Here is a 10,076-nt window from a genome sequence, read left to right on the forward strand (position 1 = left end):
TGGAAGGAAGGGTTACTTCAGGCTCCAGTTACACAGTAGGCTCTCTGGTCACTGGAAATGGTTACTGCTGCTGTTTCTTCATCTTCCTCTTTGGATTTAGCTCCAGTGGTTGACTTATCAGCAGCTTCCAGGTTCAGAGTATTTATTAGGAACTACAGCACAACTTCTGCTAAATCTCCCTGCAGTTTACAGAAAGGGGGGGGTCTGGCTGTCCAATAAGGACAGCCAGCCCCCCAGTGCGAAGTGGTTCCTTTCAGGCAAGGTGAAAGACAAAGGGATGCAGAGTTTTGGACTCCTGCCTTTTCTGATGCTCTGGAGCCTCGGCAGGGAATACAAAGGATTCCCGCTGAAGACAAAACTTCAACCAAGGTCTTTCTCGCCTAGAATAGCAAAAGACATAAACAACAAATGAGAAATGGCGAAAAAAAGAGCCCACCATTCTAGCAGAATTGTGACCCTCTTGTGCATTACCGGGACTGATTTGACAGCCTGCGAGTAATAATGATTAAAAGTCATAAAAGTAGTTACTCTGCCACCAGCCAGTCAAGTTAACTTGTAATTGTAACATAAATGCTACCAGGTAAGTGGGAAAAGGGTTACAGTGTATCTCCCACCACTCCACATAAGGTGGGGTGTGCTGCCTCACTATATAAAATGTAAAGGGGATGAAAAGCCCTCTTTACCCCTTGGGAACAGTAGTTCACCCAAGTACATTAAAGACAAATTACAAAGGGAAGCCCAAAGGGCCAACACAGCCTGAGCCCAAAAGTTATAGGAAACTATAACTCCAATCACACACTATAGAGATACATAAAAAGGTCACCCATAAAAAGAGTAAAAGCCTAGGTGGGGGGGGGTCCGTCCTAGGAACAAGGAAAATAATTAGTCCAAGCAAAGAGTTCTGGGGTTGACACAGGTCAGGAAGATTTATCATATGTCTGAAAATCTTACCTAACAGGTGAAAAAGCAATAGAAATCCATCTGATTAATTAAAAGAAATAGACCTCATTAGGCAAAAGGAACAGTTGTGTGTGACACATTTAATCAACTGGTATTTCATATACAGCAGTCAAATCCATAGGCCACAGCTGGATATGAACAGATGCTGAAGATCTTTGTTTTTGTTAGAAGATCCCTCCACTATGAATGTCCTTGTGTATAAAAACTCCAGTGATCCTCCTCTGGCATTAACCAAATCGATTACTTTCAGGCCTTTCAAATGACTTTCAGGCCTGTTGCTGAACTGTCATTTTGACTCTTAATGCAGCTACGCAGCTACACATCCTATCACCAGACACCCCCTTTCTCCAATGTCTCACAACCCAATGGCTTGTTGTGTGAGTTGCACAATCTCATAATATTGATTATGATAGAAAGCATTTTCAACTTGTCAACTCATTTCTACCAGGGTTTAATTGTAATTGGAGGGTTTCATTAATGAAATAGTTTGTTCTTTGTGCTTCAATGTTGTTAGTGTAGGATAGAAATTGCTACATGTAGAGCCTAGGGAGATGGGAGTTACGATGTGAGGAGCGAGGGGTGAATCTCGGGAGCTCTTGCTTCATGTAGAGTCTAGGGAGCTGTGCCTCAGGATGTGAGGAGTGGGGGATGAAGCTCTGGTAGCTAATGGTACATGTAGAGTCTAGAGAGCTGGGTGTGGGGACGTGAGGAGTGAGGGATGAAGCTCTGGAAGCTCTTGGTTTATTTTAGAGTCAAAGGAGCTGGGAGTGAAGATGTGAGGAGCAAGGGGTGACGCTCAAGCGCCTAGAGAATTGGTAGTAGGGAAGTGAGGAGCGAAGTTTTAATCTCTTGCCCCAGCTGTCAGGCAGAACTGGTTTGTAGGAATGTTGGTGACCTCTACCTGGATGCTGTGAAATGTTCAGCCAGAAGGCATTTGTGAGAAGAACCAATATTTACAAATCTTGCCTTTTCCCCCTGACAGGTGCACGTGAATCTGCTCCTGATGGAAGCTCGGATGCAGGCGGAGCTTCTCTATGCTCTTCGTGCTATAACCCGCCACTTGACCTGACTCATCAACAAGCTCTGCGTGCCGTGAAAATCTCCTGTAGATACACACCTGAAGCTTTGTGATGTGGCATCAAACTGATCCAGTCCTAGTGCCAGCGTTTGCCTCTGCTATGTGCAAAGATGCATTTCTTTTTCTTGATGCTTAACATTACTAATGATTGCAAAGATTGCAATGAAGGGCTTTTCAATAGTGACTGAATTCGGGATCTTGATGGTGTGTCCAGATTTCATCGTTTTAAGATTATCCTTATTGCCTTGTTTCTTTCAGGCATTGGAAGCATAGGAAACTGTACGTTTTCATGTCTACTAACATCTCGCCGAATGATGATAACATTGGCATGTCCGAAAAAGCAAAACGGTGGTGTTTGAATGCAGCCGCCCTGCACCACCAACACAGTGTTTTCTTGGCCTTTTGCTTTCTACGAAAGCTTTCTTCAGACATTGTTTGCAGTCACAGCTGGAAAGTAGCTGCGACAGCGGCGCAAACACTGTCCATAAACTGAAAATGTGAAGCGAGTCATGATAATTCTTTCATTGTGCTACTGAAAGCGTAAACCAGCTATTTTTGCATTTATCCCTTTTACTGCACACAATGTTGCCACGAATAGCACATTTGAAACGGGCCTGCACCAGTTGCACATTTCTTGTACCTCCTTAGTTAATTTACTGACATATAGACAGTGCTTTTAAATGGGTAGAAAATGCCAGGTGCAGTATCAGCACTTCTCTTTTTTAAAGGAATAGTATTGTTACTTTCCAGCATAGGTGCATGGCTCAAAGGGAGAGCATTCGTGTTTCTCAGTAGGAGGTGCTCAGTGCTTTCAGGAGTAGAGTACTGGCACTTGAGAGTTGCTACTTCTAGCAGCACTATAAGAGATTCAGTGGTGGAGTACCAGCCCCCGTCACACGCATGTGCTTAGGTATAATAAGTAAGTGCACGCACATCTATCCATTTCAGACATTGGATATACAGAATCGTTGCTGTTTTGCACAATGTCAGTTACTACAACACCAGTCTGTTTACCTTTCACAAAGTTGACAGATATGATCTTTTTTGCAAGAATTATCAGACTCAAAAATATTTGCACAGCTCTACTTTTTCATAGCCTTTTTTTTAGGCCAAAAAAATGGAGGAGGGTTAATATAATTGCGCTTTCCCCGCAGGGGCTTAAGAATTACTCTTTCCCATAGTTTCCTGTCATTTAGGTATTCTTAACATTGCGATAAAGCTACGATATGTGTCATTTCATAAGCATTATTTGTGTGTGAACAAAAGGAAAGTGCATATTCCACCAAAAGAAATCCTTCCTTTTTTTACAGCCAAATGGAAGTGTGGGAAAAAATGTTTTGCACGAATAGTAGGTTTTTCTATCTCAAGTTTTACTTTTAAAATATATTAATTCTTAAATACCAAAGCAGCACATTGATAACCTTTTCCGTTTCTGCGTCGAACCTCCAATGAAAATATATGTACTCTCTGAGTGAGAAACAGTCTGAATTAAGCAGCACAGATATTAAACTGATTTCCTATTTTTGTCGCTCTTGTGACTTTGGCAGCTCCAACATTGGACTGTTATTTAAAGTGGAACTTACTTTGCAATCGTGCATTAGCTCTCCTTATGTTTTTCCTGGCCCAAATCCACCAAGTCCTGGAAAAGGAAATCACCCCTGGTTGCAAGGTCTTCATTGCCTCTCTTAGCCAATCAGTCTGGACTATGCCCAGCACCTGACTCAATTCTCAGGCTGTAGTTAATCAGCCTTGGGCATGGTCCCCATGAACCTTTCCTGATCCTTAGCCGCTGCCAAGCCTTTGGCCTTGGTGAGTTCTATTAACAAATTACAGTTGCCAAAATCTGCCTGGCTGTGCTGCAGTAGTTACATTGTTAAGGCCTGTATGGAGCAGTGTATCTGTACTTAAAGACACTAGCATCAACCATAACTTTTATGGCCACAAGCTAGAGAGCATATAACCAAGATCCTAAGGGTGTTGAGAATTTGCTGCTGATCTAACTTTTTCCTACCTGGATATCTGCCTACTAGTGCCTTCCATAGCTATGGGGTTTGCGTGCTTTGCCCACTGTCATAATGTGATTAGCGTGTAGGCTTGTTTTCACCGTCTTCTATTCTTGCTCATGGACGCTTCTATGCATGCTCGTGCTTGGAGTATGCCCTGCTGCCAGGGAAGGGATCTCAGAACAGAATTATAGAATGCTTTGAAGGCGGGTGAGGATCACCAGACCCATACAGCCTCCACATGTCCCGTTAACACTACGGAATCTACCTAAATTCAGATCCATTGGTTTGCTCCATTATTAATGATGGTTCATCTGCTTAGCATCTCTGATGTTGATCGGTCCATCAGCACTCCTTGTTTTTATATTATTTGCCATTACCGAATGATTGATAGAAAATAGCCCACGTGTTGAGATCTGCTGTGTCTCAGGCTTATGCTTTGTCTTTACTCGTGGTCTTTTGTTCTTTCAACCCAGTGTTATTTACCAGTCTTGGAAAAAAATATAACATTTTGCCTGTGGATTAATTATTAACTTGTTTGTTTCATAGAATTTCTTTTAAAATATATGTTTTTTAAAAAAAAATGACATTAAAAGAAAACGGATGTTGCAAAGTGAACAGTTACAAAATAAAATTTAAATGAGGAAATGATGAAAACCGTGGGTGACAAAGGTAAATAATTTCTGTGGCTGGAAAGGCAACGCATTACATTTTGCCAAGACATGTCTAGAGAAATGCTGTTACTGATGAAAATGGCAAATCACTCTACTCTGTGGTACAACTTCAGACTTTCAGGGAGGTATAAAGCTGCGATTGTTGACCTCAAATTGTAAAATCCATTTCTGAACGACCAAATAATCTCCACCGAAATTCCTTATCTCACACAGTACTGCATTTATTCTGCAAAGCCTCAGTGGGTTTTCCTAGTTGAGTCCAAAAAGCAACCCCTTCATTCAGTTGTTTTAAAAAGTCTATCAATAAATTCTTCCTCCTCTTTTGCATTTGAACACTCTGATCCTTCCATGTCTGCCCCAAACTAATAGCCAATCTTTCAGTACTTTCTGAGTATATAACAAAGTCGGTCTTGCAAGGAAAAGGCTTTGGCGAACACGAAGGCTTCCTGTGCCTTGGGTGTTAGCCTTGAATTGTCGAGGAGCATGCTTACAGCTGTCCTATTGTTGACGCACTGCCACCATTGGTGGCAGAACCAGCTTCCACCTTTTCCTTTGATCTCATGGCTGGCTTGATGTTGACTCATTCAGCATTTGAGAAGTACCCAACTACAGCCACTGCTTCACCAAGAGTGTGTTTAATGCTGGCTCCATTGACCCTGATGTTTGCTCCAACATTTTAACACTCTAAAGTTTCTTAGGATTTTAAAGTGTATGTTTGTGTGTACAATGTTTTTTTATGGGGATCCAGCAATAATCTTTTAATGACAATGAGAAATGTTTGGGACCCTTCCATTTATAAAGAAGACTTTAGTCTTTTCCAACTTGGTCATATAATTGCATTTAGACCCTATACAAAGAGCTGCTGTGTTTCTACTCACTCCCATTAGAATAGGTTCTAAAAGCTGAATATGCACCTTCTGGGCTAATAAACTCCTAATTAATCATATTTTAGAGCAATCACAATTCTGGGTGCTGTTTTGTACCCTACTGTGTAATTTTTCCTTTCCCCGTTATCATCCTGGGCTTTCCAAAGTGCCACTCTAAAGTAAATGGCACTGGCCGCTGTCCTTCTCCTACACAGGTATAATTACCTTTTGAAATCAGCTTGCCAAAAGTCCTATTACTGTCGTATACACTGGGTTCCACATCAATCAAGTGGAACCAGGACACATTCAGTCTTGGTGTTTACTCTTTCCAACGAGTGCATTCATCAGGGTAAATTGGTGTGGATCGGGAAACTATTGCAAATGGAGGAAAATAAAGGCAAAGTCCCACTCAGTGTTACATTAGTAAGGATTTGTAAAGCACAGATTGTGGTACTGGATTGGGCCCTTTCCAGGGATGCACAAAAACTTCAGTTTTCACGGTCAAAAAGGATAAATAAGCCTGGCTGCAGAATAGAAAAGACAGAAATAGTGGGCACGTGATTCACCTGAAAGAGGCAAACACCCACAAATGGGAATGTCATTAAAAAGACAACTTGAATCTTGAGTTTAGTACATTCTTCACAACTGTATTTTTGGCAACCTGAACAAAGCATCTCTTGGCAATCGCCTACTTGATCATTGGCATTGAAGTATTTCTTTAAGCATGCGCTTTTCTTTCTTTGCTCTACCATGTTATTCACATTGTTGTCTGAGTAGACGTGATCTTGACAACTCTGGTCTGCGGTGGACCGATTTGGTAAACTTGGCATGCCCCCACAATGGGAAGTTCGACAAATAAAATGTGCACAGAGCCCTTGGTGTATACTTGATATGCTGCCCTTTAAACGTGGACGTTTCACTAACTCAAGTGAAAAAGGTTTTGCCTGAGTTTAAAAAAAAAAAAAAACATTCCTTTACGTACAATTGTAGACAGCGTTCTGAGATTCATCCCTTGAGAGCAAGCACATGATCTGTCTAGGATATTCATGTACTTTTTGTTTAGCTTTCAACGGTGTAACCGTTTTACAGTGTAACCTGAACATATTAAACCGTAACAACAGCATGAACCATAGTTCTTCTATTTTACATTCGGTGACCAGGGAAAAACATGTTTGAAACTTGTGAAAATAATGGTGATTGGAAAATATGTTGGAATGTTAAACTGTAGCTCTGCAAAGACATCAGTGGGAATCCCTTAGGAAGTGTTCTTGGCTCAAAAGCAAGTACATTTATCATCTTAAGAATCTGCAAGGGCCAGTTTGAATGTGAGGCGCCCAAGTTTTTTCAAGTCTTCAAAACATTTTTATTTTCGTTTTAGAATTATGGATAGTTGTTTCGTAAGATGCAGACATGTCAAGGTTCACTTCCTGGGAGTTCTGAGGGCAGGTGAGGGCATGTTGGAATCCAGATGGGCATTATTAACCAGTGTCATTTGTCTGCAACCGTAGCCATAAGGTGGAGGTGTGCATTCCTACGTGGAAATTTGAGGAATCCCCTGTGAAGCTGTTGTTTCTGAAGAGCTGGAAGGGCTGGGGCAGAGATTGTCGCGTGTCGGGCGCAGTCAGTTTCTGGTCACCGTCTAGTGAACAACAATGTCTCTTTGGAATTTGCCTTTTTTGATTGGCTACTTGGGAGCATTGTGGGTGATTTTGTTAAACCTGTAAACGGGGAAACTGAAGCGGTGTTACAGGGTGCTGTTCTTTTAGGGTGCTGATGCGTAGCTTAGCTTTTTACATTTGGATGTGAGAAAAGTCTTGTTACAATAAGGGCAAAGGTGCATTTGTGCCACCTGTCTCATGCCATACATGCTTCATGTGCCAAAGTAGAGACCCTTAATTTAGGGAAAATATTTCATACGCACCTGGGAACGGCCCAATCTTTAATCTAAGATTTAATTGGGGGAATTGCAATTCTCACAATTTTAAGTGCATTTTACATTTTTAGATTTAGCTTGGTACAGAAAATCCAAACATAATCTCTAAATTGTCTAGTGGTTATATTAAGGCGAATGTAAAGTGTAAAGACGTGCAGTCTGATTCATGGAATTATTTGCGTGAAAAACGCAGATTTGCGTGCCTTTCTGCCCGAAAATCCCTGTTTGGAGTATGGGGATTTTCAGGCAGAAAGGCACGCAAATCTGGGTTTTTCACGCAAATAATTCCATGAATCAGGCAGGTGGAGTGCAGCTACGATTAATTACTAAGAAAACTATGGAAAGCCGCCCTCAAGTCTTCATGATAAGAAAGCAAACTAGGGTTGATGCCGTATGAGTCCAGTTTTTAAAATCATTTTTAAAAAAATCTTATTCTTGACATCTTTTATTGGACTGAATGGAAATATATTACCGAGATGGTACTAAACATGAACATTGGAAATCCCATAGATTTCATCAGGTGTTCGAGCAGGAAATGAGTACACTGTGTGGGGCATTTTTGTCACATTTAAAGAGCGAATCTTCAGTTGCGGGAATAAAGAATACAGCCCTGAGATGGCCAATGTAGTTGCTCAGCAACAAACCCGGGACGAGGAGAGAGGCTCCTTTATCTCCTGACCAACAAACCCGGGACGAGGAGAGAGGCTCCTTTATTTCCTCACCAACAAATCCGGGACGAGGAGAGAGGCTCCTTCATATGCTCAGCAACAAATCTGGGACGAGGAGAGAGGCTCCTTCATATGCTCAGCAACAAATCTGGGACGAGGAGAGAGGCTCCTTCATATGCTCAGCAACAAATCTGGGACGAGGAGAGAGGCTCCTTCATATGCTCAGCAACAAATCTGGGACGAGGAGAGAGGCTCCTTCATATGCTCAGCAACAAACCCGGAACGAGGAGAGAGGCTCCTTTATCTCCTCAGCAGCAAATCTGGGATCGAGGAGTGAGGCCCCTTTATTTGCTGAGCAACAAATCCGGGACAAGGAGAGCGGCACACCGGCCCTCATTGTACCTTCTCAGCATAATATGTTCAGTTAATCCAAGCAATGCTATCACAGCATGGATGCATTTGTTATAGGGAGGCAGCACAAAGGTATTCTTTGGAGAGTGTTACTAGAGCAGTGTTTTAAGTAGAAGTTAGAGAATGGGTTGTGACCGTCTTAATTTAGGAAGTGAGTGCTGTGATTGTCCAGGGTAGGATCAGAGACAACCGGAACCCCAGAGCATCCCCTATCGTCTTTGTGTCGTACAGAAGGGGAACACTATTTCTGCGCCAGAATAGAAATTTAGAAATCAAAAGCGTATTACAACTAGGCATTCGGGAGCATGGTATTTTTGTCGTCCCTAAATTCATTGCCCACAAATGTAATTTTTAAAATGGGGAAACCCCGGGCAAGTTTAGAGACACTAAGTCACGTTTGATCCATGCACATAACCAAACAGGACCACCATTTTGGCCCGAATTTTATGACTGCCAATGACCGCAAGCCAAGTGGAATTTAAATCCTGGATCGTTTTTCATCAATTTCCACTAACTGTGCAAACCTTTTAAGGAGCCAAAGTAAAATGACAGCTTTGCACCTTGTGGAAATGTGTGTTCTTATTTGTCTTGATGCATCTACCACTGAATGAAGACAATTTGTACTACTCAGCCCACTTCTTTGGTCTATGCTTTCTGCTGCTCTGTTACATGTTTCTGTTGAAAATGGAACATCAGTAGCATATTCTAGAAAATTGCCCTCATTTTTGCCAATTTCTTCTTGGTGATCACTCTCATTGTGTGTACATCACATACTGTTCCCAGGGTTGACGTCCCATTCAAATTATAATTTTTCATCTAACAGATATCTTGACAACTCACAATAGCATGTAACAATAATATGTAGCACGTTTTTGTATCCACATGAAGCTCTTTCGACTACCCAAGCATATGTTTGTACCTTGCTCCAGCGCCTTGATGCCCATGAGCTTAGCGCGCTATACAAATGAATAAATAGCTTTGGTGTGGGCTATTGGATCAGGGAGTCCTACCCCAGCTGAAGTTGTGTCCAATCGGGGGGGGGGGGGGACTATTGTCCTTTTCCCCTGCACCTACAACTATGGTAGTGGTTAGAGATTCTCTGTAGCATGATACTAACAGAAATGTTTGTATGAATTGTGCACTGGAAAATTAGTGCACTGTTTATGGTGCCCATTGACTTAAAAATGTATGCAGCATCCTACAGTACTGTTCGATGGAGACATTTCCATGTATTTTCTGTAAAAGGCTCCCTTGCATTTACTTGACCAGCAAGAAATATAAAGAGAACGTTGAGAGCAGATGTAGAATATATTGCAAAGAAGAAGAATGAGATACACATTTCCAAATTCTTAATGCACTGTCCCATCGAGTTAGCGCATACAACTCACGCCGGCCCCAAGACCTGAGCGTCTGAAGACTGATAAAGTGATTCCACAGTTGGCTAAGAAAATCTCACCTATTAACTGCGGTATGTTTTAAACAT

The 10,076-nt window shown here is 41.8% G+C and overlaps 1 protein-coding gene across 1 annotated transcript in view; it reads left to right on the top strand.

The window, feature by feature from the left end:
- Positions 1 to 4,563, top strand: part of SESN3 (sestrin 3) — a 428,084-nt gene extending 423,521 nt beyond the window's left edge. The window contains exon 10 of the mRNA XM_069639226.1: positions 1,943 to 4,563. Coding sequence (XP_069495327.1) covers positions 1,943 to 2,029 — 87 coding nt within the window. The 3' untranslated portion in view covers positions 2,030 to 4,563. The remainder of the gene's footprint in view (positions 1 to 1,942) is intronic.
- The last annotated feature ends 5,513 nt before the right edge of the window (positions 4,564 to 10,076 follow it).

This window comes from Ambystoma mexicanum, chromosome 7q (assembly GCF_040938575.1).
Source record: "Ambystoma mexicanum isolate Mex_15411 chromosome 7q, UKY_AmexF1_1, whole genome shotgun sequence".
NCBI classification, from domain to species: domain Eukaryota; kingdom Metazoa; phylum Chordata; class Amphibia; order Caudata; family Ambystomatidae; genus Ambystoma; species Ambystoma mexicanum.